At 37.6% G+C, this 15,754-nt stretch overlaps 1 protein-coding gene across 2 annotated transcripts in view; it reads right to left on the bottom strand.

Moving 5' to 3' along the window:
• LOC108711415 (high affinity cAMP-specific and IBMX-insensitive 3',5'-cyclic phosphodiesterase 8A) overlaps positions 1-15,754 on the bottom strand; it is a 115,243-nt gene that overhangs the window by 37,421 nt on the left and 62,068 nt on the right. For both annotated transcript variants that reach the window (XM_018253129.2, XM_018253130.2), the window contains exons 3-5: positions 13,342-13,532; positions 7,646-7,702; positions 6,093-6,150 (exon numbers count right to left, since the gene is read on the bottom strand). In XM_018253129.2, the coding sequence (XP_018108618.1) occupies positions 6,093-6,150; positions 7,646-7,702; positions 13,342-13,532 (306 nt within the window). The remainder of the gene's footprint in view (positions 1-6,092; positions 6,151-7,645; positions 7,703-13,341; positions 13,533-15,754) is intronic.

Genomic DNA, 15,754 nt, shown 5'->3' with positions numbered 1-15,754 from the left:
TATTTACCAGGGTGTTTGTGAGTAGAATGTGGGTGTGAACATGGCATTTGCCCTTTAGTTGCAGCACTTAAGGGGCATGCTGGGATGCATTATATTGATAACTTGAATGTTAATGTTAATACTGATGGCAATGGATGGCAAGGCCTTCACTAAACTTCTTTTATGTTACAACTATATCAATTGACCAATGCATAAATCTCATCTGATGTTTTTGAATACCTCATGCAGAACTAGATGGACCATTTTACAACAGCAAAAATGTGTCGCCTGTTTCAGATCAAGGTTTAATCACAGGACATGTGATTTCAAATTTATAGACCACCACCGTAGACAGGGAAAGTAGCCCAAGGAAATTCCTGCCTTTAGTTTCCCTTTCTAATTACAAACCATAAAATTAGCAAATCAGAACATATTTCTATATCTAAATGTATGATATAAAAGATCCAGCCTGGACTACACATAACAGTTATGAACTAGAAAATTTGCTATAGGTCATCTTTTGGATGGGCTTTGATATTTAAGCAATGCACTCTTGTTTGCACTTCTCTGAACAGGGAAAATAGGGATTAGAGTGCTTAGGTGATGTCTACATATCCTTCTGTTGTATGATACAGAATGTATCATTTCGATTTGTGCTAAAATCCTTCAACTTCGATATTCAAAGTCGAAAGATTTTAATTCCCAGTCGAATATTGAGGGTTAATTAACCCTCGATATTTGACCCTTGGTGAATCAGCCCTCTAGTATATCTATTTTCCAAATCCTTTTGAGCTTTAGTTTATTGATTAGGAATACTGTTCAACATAGACTAGGGGTTGTACTTGAATCTTTTGCTGTAATTTAAAGTTAGGGCATCTTTTTGAACTCAGCTGCAACTACTTTTTAATATGAGCTGGCAAACCATTGTTTAAACCAGTTAAAAGCTCTGAAAAGGAACAGATCTGTTTTGAGAATACACACACAAACTATTTTAGGATTCGGCCGAATCTCAAACTCTTTGTGAAAGATTCAGCCTAAAGAGACCCGTGCGCAGCTCAACATTTTTTTACTTCCTTGCATGTATGATGAAAAGTCACATGATTTTTTGGATTCAGATTCAGTTCAGCCAGGCACTTGGATTAGGCCAAATTCGAATTCTGCTGAAAAAGGCTTAATCTTGGCTGAATCCCAAACCTTGGATTCAGTGCATCCCTACTGTAAATGCAAGAGCAGTAAACTCAATCTATGCTGTACAGTTGATCAGCTGCTAGAAGCACTCACATACCAGCACTTGGTCTGACCTACATCCTAGAGTAGACCAGCTGCTAGAAACAATAAAAAAAAAACTATTCTTTTTGCACAAAGCAAAGGAAAATGACTACCAGTGCATAGTAATGTTGGGTGCTTCTTTCAGATGGTCAACACTACAGTGTGGAATAGACGGAATGTTGGTAATTGCCAAAATTGCTTTCAGCTGCCATTCAACTTTTAGAACAACAAAGTCCTTACTGGTGTATCTTAATTAGCTGGGGATTTAAAGCTCCTTAATTTCTCGTTAGAGCTTCTGCATTAAGGCTAAGTGCAACACAGTCTTACTACTAAGCTATACTGTTGCTGGGGGATTTGATTTTAAATGCACTACAGATTTAGAATAATAATTAGCAGTGCTCACATACAGTGAGGGACCTTGATATGCCACGTGAGCTTACATATTTTGTTCAAATACCACCTATTTTTTTCTAACAGTTATTTATGAAGACCAAAAAACTGTTGCCTGCAACCATGCAACAAAAAGATGATCAAACTGATTTTGGTATGATTTGGTCATTCATTAATTCCAATATTTTGGCATGTTACAAAGAAATTCCTTTCTATAAAATATAACTAAAATGTGCTGTACCTTACTACCTTTCCTGTATTGCACTGCTTGCAATGAGCAAGAGCCAAGAGCTTAAAACATGCCTTTAACCTGAGGCACAAACTTCATGTTCTCAGCTTTTTCCTGGAAAAGCTGGATCTAAACCTACAACTGCCACATCACCTTTAGATTTCACAAGTGAACTCTACATATATACAGCTCTGACAACATTAGCTCTGATCTCCACTTGTGAAATTTAACACATATAGCTTAGGCCAATATCAGCATATATTCTACAATACTTTGAACTTCTTTCACCCAAAAATCAATTTAACAAAATTTAAATAATGAATAGGATCACTCAGAAAAAGATAAAGCCAAGCTTAATTTTTAAGCAACCTAAAGTAGGATTGCCATAAAAGTCCAGATCTACTGTAAATATCTATTCCTATTTATGTACATTTTGACTGTGTAAAAAATTGGACAGCAAGTACTGAATGAACCTGCAGCCAGTTAGTGCTCGAGGGAATCTGGGATCTAGAGGTTATGGCTAAAATAGAGTTTACTGCCTTAACAACAGGCAACACCCAGGTGTGATAGAAATACAATATATAGTGAATAAAGTACCCCCTCTTGTAAAATATAAGGATATTATTAGTTACCGAGGAGTTTCATGACCATATAAAAACACGAGACCGAAGGCCGAGTGTTTTTATACAGGTCATGGAACTCCGAGGTAACTTCTAATATCCTCATATTTTACAACTGGGGGTACTTTATTTATTATAATACACAAATTTTAGTGAGTCATGTGACAGAAATTACATCACTACTCACCGTTTATAACTGATGACATCACTACTCACCGTTTATAAGGATATAATTTACAGGATATTCATGGCTTTTGTGTATTATATACATATAATACCCCATGATTTTGCCTAATGACATCTTACCAATGGTATTGAACCTCAGTACTGACTGCAATTAGGTACTGAATAAATATACTGTAGAATACTATGTTAGCTGAAAATAATAAATATTTCAAATAAATCTCCTGTGTATGCACTTGCCTCTCTTTCCCATACAGAATATAAGGACTGCAAGAATAAGAAGAGAGATAACCCAAAACTATTTCATGACATCAATCGATCACAAAAGATAAACTTCAAAACAAGAGATTTTTATTCTGCATGACTTCTCATTACCAGGCCAGAGAAAGTTCACTTCAAAAGGCCTGTCATTTTAGACTGATTTATGTAAGACTTCAGACTTCAGAAAAATATATGTAATATCTTAGTGCAGACTGATTTCTCACCCTCACATCAAAAGATTGGACTCTTTTTTTTCCCTTTGCCTACCCCAGATTCCAGGTTTGGCATAAATGGTCTAATGTCATTTTTTTTCTTTTCCTTGACAGCTCCCTTTGTGAACTAAAGGCTATCAATAATTTACACAGCAAATGTTTATTGTTTTGGGCAAAAAGGGTTGCTGAAAGTAAGAGGAATTAAAGAGACATTATTATTACAAGCATGCAACATTGGCACAAGATGTGCACATTGCATGGAAGTTCTTCACATTCCAATTCTAATACACCTAATACACATCACTACATACTGATTATTATTTATGATATATAGAAAAGTGTACACACATCTATACACACACACACATATTTATAAAGGCAGGGTCGGACTGGGGGGCCCGGGGCCCAGCGGGACTGCTGTCCAGGGCCCCCCTGCCCCCCTACTCTGACGCGCCTCTCGGGCACACGCATGAAGGCAGGGGTCTTCGGGAGAAGGGGTCTGGCCTGGTGGTGGCCCATGAGGGTTGGGCCCACCGGGTCAGTCTGACACTGTATATAGAAAGTCCCCAGGTTATGTACGAGATAGGGTCTGTAGGTTTGTTCTTAAGTTGAATTTGTATGTTACTTATTAAATGCAACTTAGACAGAGGTCTGTCATGGATGGCATAATAATAGAGTGGTGCCATTATTATAAGGCAACCAGGGTCAGACTGGCCGACGGGACACCGGGGAAAAATCCGTTGGGCCTCACCGGTTTAGACCCACTCCCTTTGCCGCTGCTTCTGACCTCCCTACTTGGCTCCGGAGGGGGGCTCTGGCAGGGGGGCCATGGGGGCTTTGCGGCTGTGGTGGGGGGCCCTGAGGAAGCAGCCCGAGTGGAACCCGGGTCCCCCAGTCCGACACTAAAGGCAGCACATGGTTTTCTCTCCAAACAAACATTATATGTTAGCCCATATCCTTGTTTAGTGGAAGTTCAAAGGGCCATGTGTTTATATCTAAACATAAATGCAGCAAATGACTTCAGGACAACCACAGGAAAGTTTCCCAATGCTGATAATGAATGTTCAACAGGAGTGACAGATTTTTATCATTTGTAAAATATCTGAACCCAACTGCATTGCCTAAAGCAGCGGCTCTTATCCTCTTTTCTCAAGGAACCCAAATTATGTTGCAGAAACAGTTTTCCTGCAAAAAAAATTGGTTTAGAAGCACTTATTCACCTTGTTTTAATTAATATGTTGAAATGTAGGGAAAATGGTTACATTCTTAGGAGGATAATGGAAACCTAATGGAAACCTAATCTAAACAACCCATTTTGGGTCTGACGGAATGCTGGTATTTTCTGATATTTATTAAGCACAATACACTAGGGAAAACATGCATTTTAATAATAATAAAGCAAAGTTCCTATCAACATCAAACAACATAGTTTAAGCACAGGCAGGTGGTATGAATAAACAAGAAAACCTTCTTATTAATAAGGACTTAAAGGCATACTGTCATCATATAATTACACCTTTTTATAAACCTATTTAACTTACTACACAGGCTTTTATAGTGGTGTTTTATTTTCTGCCACGGTGTAAGCACATGGCACAAGGAACGTACAGTATTCTCTACCAACTCAGAAGCAATGAATCCTGCCATTAGATTTCAACACTGTGGAGAAAATGTTGCATGTGCCAAGGTCAGTTAGGGTGAAATTTGAGTTGAAAAGCTATTCGCTGTCCTAGCTTGAGAAGAGGCCTAGGAGGTCTGAAATGTTGCTGTTGTTTAGGTCACAGCCATTGTTGCTAAAATAAAGGCTTTTTAAAGAGTACATCTTGTCACTGTGCTGTGTACAAATGAAAGGATTTCTAATTATCGGTGGAAAAGGCCATTGGAGGGGGCTGCACCTATAATGTAATTAAATTTGATTTGGGTGAGTGTTGGCTTCTAGAAAAATTGGCTTCAATCGAATTCTAACAAAGTACAGTACTGTGCCTACTGAAACTACCAAAACTTGTGTCCCACACCAATGAAATAGAGACACACCATAATGTAATAGTGGCATGCATGGTTCTGTCTGAGCTGGGTGTTTATGTGAAATTCTGAGGCCGGGACATGAAATAATGTACAAATCAATTTGTACTTATGAACTGTGCACTCCAGCCATGAAGAGATCAGAGGGAACGCTCTAATGGGCAGATCTACCCATCTTTACAAATATAGCAGTTTCTGTTTATGGCTGTTGGCTCCTGAAGTCTGCAGTAAGTGAACTATATTACATCTTAACTATGCATGGTTAATCATTTATAATAACATAGACCACTTTTATTTTATACAGTAGTCTTAGGAACCTTTTCTGCCCATGTCATTATCACTTCAAGCTCTCAAGAGCAGGTTTTGCAATCTATATGTAGTCAGCCTTACCTATAACATTTTTTATGGTGTGTGCAAACAAATAATGTCCTGCTTAAGGTGGCCATAGACGCAACAATTACAATCTTTCTTGGAAAAGATCTTTCATTTCAACACACACATGTAGAGCTGAATCGTCAGATATACAAGTAGAAACAATAGAATTCTACCTGTATCTGACAATTCAGCACTAACAATGGTCGATGTTTTTGTGCTTTCAAAGGCACCGAATCAAAATTTTCCGTCTAGCTCAATCGACGAGCCGACCGATATACAAGTCTTCTGCCAATATCGATAGGCTCTTTTCCCAAAATACACGCACCTAATATTGTACGAAAATTATTTTGTACGATATTATCTGTGCGTCTGTGGCCACTTTTACTTTTTAAAAGCTATGCATGAAGTCGTGAATTGTGTGTGTGTCCATACAACATTCTCTGGTTCCACAAGGGCACACAATGTAGACAGAAAGTTGTCTGTAGCATTTTTATTAATATTTATTTTTTAATGAGATTTTTTTTTTTAATTAAAAAAATGAATTGGCCTTACCCTGGTAAATCCAGCAGATATTAGGGGCATTATAGATGCTTCGTCCCGATCACTTTGTCTACCAGAAAACAAAATTAAAATAATTCATATATGTACACTGTTTTTTTATTTAGAAGTAACATTGAAGACTCAAATGTTGCACCATATTGACGCTCAAGAGTAAAGCTTGAAACAGAATCTTACTGAAATCTAAATGTGGGTTCTGGGAGTCTTTATATTTTTATTAAAAAGGAACTTACCACAGCACCAGAGGTGCAGATTCTGTTAGCTTACACTGCTGGCGGGGGAAACAGTGTTATGACATATTTCCTTTAAAGGATAAGCAGAAAGTAGTTCAATAATGTGACATTTAATAGGCATATGCTGAACACTGCTCTTTATTGCCCTTTAAATTACATATGCTTCATACATTATAAAAAATTTTTTTTTTTTTAATTTTCAGACCCACACAACATAACTGAAACAAAATAACAGGTGAAAAGTTTAGAAACCCAATAAATAGGCAGCATTTCCTAACCTTTTCCTTTACCAGTCCTGGTGCAATCTGTTATTATTTTACCTACTATAATCTGATAATCTGAGAGTAATACATAGTAATGAATCTGCATCTTGTCAACAGCCTAAAATGATCCCATTTTAATTTATTTTTGGTATGGAAAAAAAATTAATTCAATTAAAGGGAAACAATCACATTGATTTATATATACATTTATGGGACCTGTTATCCAGAATTCTCGGGACCTGAGGTTTTCCGGATAATGGATCTTTCCATAATTTGGATCTTGATACCATAAGTCTACAAGAAAATCATGTAAACATTAAATAAACCCAATAGGCTGGCTTTGCTTCCAATAAGGATTAAGCATATCTTACTTTGGATCAAGTAAAAGGAACGGTTTTATTATTACAACGGAAAATAAATCATTTTTTAAAATTTGTATTATTTTGATAAAATTGAGTATGGGAGACAGCCATTCTGTAATGGGAGCCTATGGGAGATGGCCATTTCTGGAGATAACGGATCCCATACCTGCATATACTGTATATATATATATATATATATATATATATATATATATATATATATATATAAATATATATATATATATATATATATATATATATATATATATATATATATATATAGTGTTATATATAAACACTGTTTTCTCAAATATCCTCCAGGCACTGTGATGTGACGGAGTGCGGGTATCACTTGTATTGTCTTTTATATATATAAATATATATATATATATATATATATATATATATACATATATATATATATATATATAAATATATATATATATATATATATACATATATACATATATATATACATATATATATATATATATATATATGTATATATATATATATATATATATATATATATATATATATATACATACAGTATATTTATGGAACTTGCAAAGAACGATATGCCCTAATACTGTATATTTTAATAATACTATATAATTAAGTCAGACAAGTGTAATCATACATGATATTAAGCCTTTATAGTAACTGAATACATTGTTTAAGCCACTTACCTTCTAACTACAGCAACTATGACAGTGTTTTCTGAGGGTTTTGAAGCTCTGATGGACCTTAAAATTTTAAACAAATATAGTATTTCAAAAAACGTCCATGCATTACAATTGTATATTCCAACATTTTCATCATTCTATTATCAAACTGTTATCACATATCGAAATTGAATCAACCATATGCGATAAAAGAGGTGATTTGGGAACTCAAGGGAATAGAATACTGTGTTCATACATGGTGGTGCGGTCATAAAACATGTGGGCTATCGAAAATCAGTAGAATTATATGTACAGGTATGAGACCTGTTATCCAGATTGCTCCTGAGACCGTTTTTTTTTTTTTTTGGATAAAAGGTCTTTCCATAATTTGGGTCATCATACCTTACGTCTATGATAAAATTATGTAAACATTAAATAAACACAATAGTATAATTTCCCCTACAATAAGGATTCATTTTTATCTTAGTTGGGATCAAGTACAAAGTACTCTCTTTTTATTACAGAGAAAAAGGAAATAATTTTTGAAAACATGAATTATTTAAGATGGAGCCTATGGGGCATAAGCTTTCTGGATCATGGTATAGCATTTGGTCATGTAAATCTTGTAAAAGCATACACATGGGGGTATATTTAGTAAAGTTAGAGCTCACCACAGACTGCTAGAGTGAAATACCGCCTCTCTCCATTCATTTCTATGGGATGCTTAAAGGCTTATTTATCAAAGGGTGAAAGTGGAAGTTCATCCTTTGATAAATACGCCTTTTAAAATCCCATAGAAATGAATGGAGAGAGGCGGAATTTCACTCTAGAGGACTGTGGCATTCTCTAACTTCACTTTTTGATAAATATACCCCTCTGGTCTCTAGAACGGATCATCCATACTTACAGAGAGGTCAGATAATTAGCAAACTATCTGTATTTGGAACAAGAAACTTAATTGCATCCAAATGACTAGAAAGCAAAAAGCTCCTGGAAGGATGCCATTGACCCAATAAACAGACTTTTCCTTATGCAAAAGATTAAATGCTTCTATACACAATAAAGCAGAGACGCTCTATCATATATGGGAATCTTGGTTAATTAGTGTTGGATACATATATGCTGTATTTAAATGTATTTTAACTATATAGTTTAAAGGTAGTAGAAATCCAAATGTAATATTTCTATAGTGAAATATAATGCATTTCAAACCTTTGAAATTGAAAGTTTTTGCAATTTATATATAATAATTTTGGTTTCATGCGGTGCTTTCTTACAACTGCAATGTAGATGGCTGCACTTATCAAAGTGATGTGACAGTGGGAAGCATAGTTCAGCATGTGAAAAAGATATTTGGGTTTTGTTACACAAAACAAATTAGGGTAATTTAAAACCTTGAAACACAAGTCCAAGAACACTAAGGGGCCTATTTAAGATTGCCCATGCTTTTCAGCACAAGCAATGTTTAAGAAAACCCTGCGTGAGTTTCCTAAATCATGCAGGGTTTTCAGCCAAAAAACCTTGCTGGTTTCCGTAAATCTGGACCGTAAAAGCTGCTGAAGTATGTCTTTGTTCCAAAAGCCCATTCGGGTAAATTTACAGAAATTACCAAGGTTTTTCGATACAACTCAGGGTGAGTTAGGAAACTCATGCAAGTTTTTCTTAAAGATTGCTTGTGCTAAAAAGCACAATCTTAAAGGAACAGTTCAGTGTAAAAATAAAAACTGGTTAAATAGATTGGGCAAAATAAAAAATATTTCTAATATAGTTAGTTAGTCGAAATGTAATGTATAAAGGCTGGAGTGATTGGATGTCTAAAATAACAGAAAAGAAAAGAACTTCCTGCTTTGCAGCTCTTTAACGCTTAGTCAACGACTTGGGGAGTCTTTTGCCTTTGATTCTTAGTATGCAGGTCATATTGAAAAGCAAACTTTATGACACATATGGCTCTCCCTCAAGCCACTGATTGGTTACTGACTGGTAACCAATCAGACACCTGCAAAACAGGAAGTAGTGTTTTGGCTAGTTTATAGTTATTAACTATTTTATAATTATTTGCCTTTTTCTTCTGACTTCTGACGCAGATTTCAAATGGGCATCGCTTACTTCTTCTAAAAAACAAATGCTCTGTAAGGCTACAAATGTATTGTTATTGCTAATTTTTATTACTCTTCTTCCTATTCAGGCCTCTCCTATTCATATTCCAGTCTCTTATTCAAATCAATGCATGGTTGCTAGGGTAATTTGGACCCTAGCAACCAGACTGCTGAAACTGCAAACTGGAGAGCTGCTGAATAAAAAGCTAAATAACTCAAAACCCACAAAGAATAAAAAATGAAAACCAATTGCAAATTGTCTCAGAATATCACTCTCTACATCCAGGGTCAGACTGGGCCGGTGGGACACCTGGGCCCAGACCTCCTCCCCTGATCTGCTGCCCCCCCCCCCAAAAACAAACAGTGGCGGCGAGCGCCGGACCTTGCTCATGCACGCCATGCTCCGGGGTTTGCACATGCCTGCCACCATACATGATTCTGTTTGTGCATGTGCACAGGGGCCCAGAGTCGGTGCCTGCGCGCGGGGGTCCCCCAGACGTTTGGAACCCAGTGGGCCCCCCAATGTCCAGTCAGACCCTGTCTAAATCATAGTAAAATTTATCTAAAAGGTGAACAACCCCTTTAAATTTGAAACCATTTGAGTGAATTTGAGATCTAAAAAAACTCACAAAGCTCTAAAATTCGACCTTTGATAAATAACCCCCTTAGTGTATTTTCCCATTTACTGTACATTGCTGTGGAATATAAGCTCTATGCAGGATGGTGCCACTTTGCAGAACTGGGCAGAAATTGGCAAATAAGGTTTAATACGTGCAAGGTAAAATGCTAGATTTACACTAAATAGTGTGTTGGGGTTTCCTTAATTGAGAAGCCTTCAGGTGTTATTGTGGATAAGAAATTGTGTAAATCTAGGCAGCCACTTTGTGACTGCAAAAGCAAATAACTGTTTTGGATAATTAAAGGTATTAATTTAAACAGGTGGCCTTCATTTTTTCATTTATTTTATAGGTTTTGAATTAGCCATCTTCTGACTTTTTCCAGCTTTCAAATGGGGGCCACTGACCCATCTAAAAGGCTACACATTTATTATTATTGTTAATTTTTATTACTCATCTTTCTATTCTGGCCCTTTCCAATATGTTCCAGTCTCTTATTTGTACCAATGCATGTTTGCTAGGGAAATTTGGACTCTAGCAACCAGATTGCTGAAAAGGAAAATTGGAAAGGTGCTGAAAAAATGCTAAATATCTCATAAACCACAAATAATCAAAAATGAAAACCAACTGCAAATTGTCTCAGAATATCACTCTGTAAATCATACTAAAAGTTAGTTTAAAGTTGAACTTCCCCTTTAAAGGATAAAAACATAATTTTGCCTCTTTAAATTCCTGGTAAGGCCTCACCTTGAGTATTCAGAACACTTCTGAGCCCCATTCCTTAATAAGTATATTAATGAGCAAGAAAGAGTGCAGAGTTGTGAAACTAAACTGGTAAATGGAATGGAAAAATGAACTATGAGGGAAGACTGTGAGGGGACATGATTACTCTTTACAAGTACATGATAGGACAATATAGATAGCTAGAGAGGGATATAGTTTCACATAGTTAAGAGCAAAGAACCAGACAACACCCCTTTAGACTCAAGAAACTAAATGTTCATTTAAAGCCTGGATCTGCATGGTGAGGGCAGTGAGGCCGTTGAATGCCCCACCAGGTGATATTGTGATGGCAGATTTCATTCATGCCTTTAAAGTCTATGTCACATGTGGCATTTTATGCCATGCTATTATAAAATTATGTGGCAAAAAAAATCCTGTTTTATGCGTGTATATCAAGCAAACATATATACAACGAATACCAGCTCTATATGTTGATTTTGGTCATGATTTACATAATGACAATGCCCTCAATGTATACAGGGGGCTGAACAAATGACATTAAATAATGGTATTGTAGAATTTCCAAAATAGCATTACAGTTAGGGTTGCCACCCGGCCGGTATTTTACCGGCCTAGCCGGTAAAACACCTGCCAGGGCCGGGGCCGGTATTACAAATTTACCGGCAATGTAGCTGCCGGTAATTTGAAATACCCTTTACATAAGCCCTTGCCCTCCAGTAAAAACTTACATTTGGCTTCTGCGATGTGGCCCTGGCCCTTTTGCGGTACTACCCTGTGGCTCCGCCCCCTTTTGTGGTGCTGCCCGCCGGCCCCACCCCCTTTTGCATCACGGCCCGCCCCTTTTTTTATCCGCCCCCACCACTGGCCAGTATTTTTTTTTTTAAAAGGTGGCAACCCTAATTACAGTATGTAATGATGCAAAACTAAAATCATCCATCTTCAAATATGCTACATTTATATGCTACATTTATATGCCACATGTGCCAGCAATCCAGGCATATTCATTTATTTTAATACATTTTGATTTGTTCTGGCATATCAGCTCCTATGCGTAAAAAATGCACATTTGGTGTTTTATGCCAAATATCAACATATAAAATATGTGTTTTCTATAGTACTGTATATTTGCCATTTTTTAACCACATTGAAACATAACACAGCTTAAAAAAACCTTTAAAAAGCCCTAAGAGTGGCTTGGATGAATTCTTGGACAAGTATATCACCCACGGTTATTGTCAGGGATTTAAGGGGAAATCCCCAATGTACATATCTAATGGGTGGTGAGTTCTTAATGCAATGGACTGTTTGGGAGCAAGCTGGACAGACTGGACCAGGACAGAAAAGAACTAAGTCAGGAGAAGGCATAGGGGGCAAATTTACTAAAGGACGAATTTTCGCTTTGGGGAAACTTTGCCATACTTCATGCAATGTCATCAGACGTTATTTCGCAGTGAATACACGTATTTATAAAAATGCAAAGTTTTGTCTCGACAAATGAATGCTGGAATATTTTCGCCAGGAAAATTTGTCAGTGCAAACGTTTCTAAATGAATTTTATGAATTTTCTCTAGCGTTATTTTCTTCCTATCAGAACTTCAACATACACTACCCTCTAGCTACAGATAAATATGTACAGGGAGTTGCTAGTGTATCAATATCCCACCAACACCCAGTGTCCATGTTTTTTTTTAGGTGTATTTCCCCTTTAAGTTATTGGTGACATGCAAAGTTTTTCCAATTTTTCCACCACCGTTTGGCTGGATTGCCTACTTACAATCCAGCCAAACGGTGGTGGAAAAATTGGAAAAACTTTGCATGTCACCAATAACAGTGGAAATTTAAAGGGGAATTATACCTCAAAAAAAAAAAAAACCTGGACACTGGGTGTTGGTGTGATATTGAAACATATTGCGCTATTTTTTTCTGTTTCTTTCTCAGTTGCCGTAGGCGCTGATCTGCATATACATTTTTGGATACTCTTTTTGTGCAGCTGAGAGACTGAGGGAAGATCGGCAAGAGAAAGTGACTTTTTTCATTTTTCTTAATTATTCTCTGTTAGTTGCTAGTGTATATCAGAAACTGTATAGATTGAACCAATGCACAATCATAATATAAAAATAATGAGTTTTATCAGGAGATTACATTTTTAACATGACATTTCATACTGTACAACGTAAACCACAACAAAGAGGAAAAGAAAAACATTAACAGTACAGTTGCGTGTTTTCCATAAGCCTCAAAGCTATTACTTCACACTGCTTACCTGCATAGAGCTTCTGCATCAAAATATCGTGAATGCCTATGATCAATAATGATAATTTCATGATGTTTATCTAAAAAGCTTTCCAGAGCGGTTTCCGGCGTCCTGGCAATGTTACATTTAAAGCCTGCTTTCTCACACGCCCAACAGAATCCATTACTCTGGCTATCTTCTTTGGCAAATACTAAAAGTACCTAATTGAAAAAGTAGGAAAGAAAGAGAAATTATCAATGGTTTGCTAATGCTTTCTAGATACATTCATGATTTATCATACTTTCACAGCACCCAGCCCAGTTTTTCCTCGGCTGCAAGAAGACACATGCAGGAGAGCCAAATGCTCTATGTCTTGGACAATACCTAAATATCTGAAAAACTCTGTTCTCTGTGTTGGTTATAGTGCAGGGTATTTTCAATGAGCACCTAATATCAGAAAGGACATTGGGGGATGTAGATAAAAACTACAAAGCATCTGTCGTTAGACTTTTCTAATAACCCTGTTGGTGTTGTTGACCTACTGCTTCTGAGGTTGTTGAAGGCTAGGCTTTAAAAGATTCTGGGATATGTAGTAAAAGATCTAGGATGGGGGTCGTTACAGGTTGGACCAGTCCCAGTCCTAACTGTACTTGGTCCTATGAACTGCACATATTCAAGCACAACACTTCATGGATACTACGGGGGGGGGGGGGGGGTAAAGCGCGTCTTATACCTCAACCTCGCGAATCATACTTCAGCAGTGTTGGACTGGGACACCAGGGGCCCACCATAAAACCTTTGACCAGGGGCCCACCAATCAATCTTAGACCAGGGGCCCACTCTTAGTACCATTTTCTTCCTCTCCTCACTGCTATTCTCCTAGTCTCTTTTATTTACATACCATAATCTATTATTCCATCTATTTAGTCACTTCCTTCTCATAGAAATAGGGAATGGCCAAGAAATAGGCCAAATGTTTAGCAGCAGGTTGGCCCACTGACACCTGGGCCCACCGGGAGTTTTCCTGATATCCCGGTGGGTCAGTCCGACACTGTACTTCAGACAAATCTATCCTATGTTCCTTAGTGGATGCCATGAGGAATACTAATGAAACTGACAGTAACACATCACACAGTACTCCTATTGGCTGCAGTGTAGGGACAACTAGGTGTTTCTGCTTTAGCCCCTATTGTTTTCTATATAGAGAGGGGACATGTGGTATTGCTGTCATATATTACAGTACCTCTTACTTCACTTTAATAGAAAAGGGTTGGTCATGCGTTAGCCAAACAACCTACCAGTTTTGCCTTTATTTGCCAATATTGCTGAGCATATTAACTAGGCTGGTTCTGTGCAAACTCTGCAAAGCAGCCATGACCCTCAGAGTGACTTTGGGCTGGTTAGCATACAGGCACCCTATTGATCCAAAGCATACAGTCCCAGTGTGGCTTAGTCATCACTGAAAGAAACTACATGAGGCAAGGATACAATGGGCAACTGTTGCCCATGCAGCCCTGGCCTCATCAATATCATAAAATTGTACAAGCATAGTCTAAATGATAATTACTGGAAATTCTCCAGTTGATGCTGGCAGCTAATTTATTTGAAACTTGCAGACTGTGAGAGAATTGTCTACAAATATGTGCAGCAGAAAACTGCATACAAAGTGCATACAAAGAGCATACCAGGTGCATCATCTGACCTTATATTCTGGTTGATTGCCCAAAATAATACATCAGGCGAGCCCATGAACCTTTTTGTTGACTGTATATGATCACAAAAAGAAAGTGCAGCTGCATACGTGTAGCTAAAAGGAGACAAGTTCAGCAGTTTAGGTCGCAGTTAGCCAAAGTGAAATTTCACAAAGCTCTATTTACTTGTGACCTGTTTAAGGAGAACGAAACCCTAGCCAATCATCAGCCCCCTCCGCTGCCTGACTCCAAGCTCCCTCCACACAACACACAGTGTCCCTGTGTGGCAACCTGCCATAAATCTGCAGTTCAGAGTTCATAGCCACCATCTTCCCCTGTCACTAACCCTGCTGTTGGTAAATAAAGGCAATTCTTTAACTTTATCCTGGAGTGCTGCCCATTTCGTCTCTGATTCCCCTGTCACTAACAACAACCTTCCACTGGAGCATGCGCAATTGAATCTATGTCCTCCTTTATGGCGGGTCGGCACACAAGACAGAGTTTGAACAGAATAGATGTTGCGGGGAGGGGGCTTGGGGGGCAGTGGAGGGGGGACTAAGGATGGGCTAGGGTTTAGTTCTCCTAAAAGTGGGTCTATAAAAGCTGATGAGTGCCAAATTTTGGCCCATGCATGAGGCCTCTCTGATGGCCTGCCCAAACAGTATCTGACCAAATACATGCCTAGTATCTACTGGGCAGGTTAGAAAACCCCATCAAATAAGGAGCATATAACCAGATTGATGCAGTCCTCT

Source organism: Xenopus laevis, chromosome 3L (genome assembly GCF_017654675.1).
Source record: "Xenopus laevis strain J_2021 chromosome 3L, Xenopus_laevis_v10.1, whole genome shotgun sequence".
Classification (NCBI taxonomy): domain Eukaryota; kingdom Metazoa; phylum Chordata; class Amphibia; order Anura; family Pipidae; genus Xenopus; species Xenopus laevis.
The sequence above is the reverse complement of the archived record's forward strand: the minus strand, read 5'-3'. Positions and strand labels throughout refer to the sequence as shown.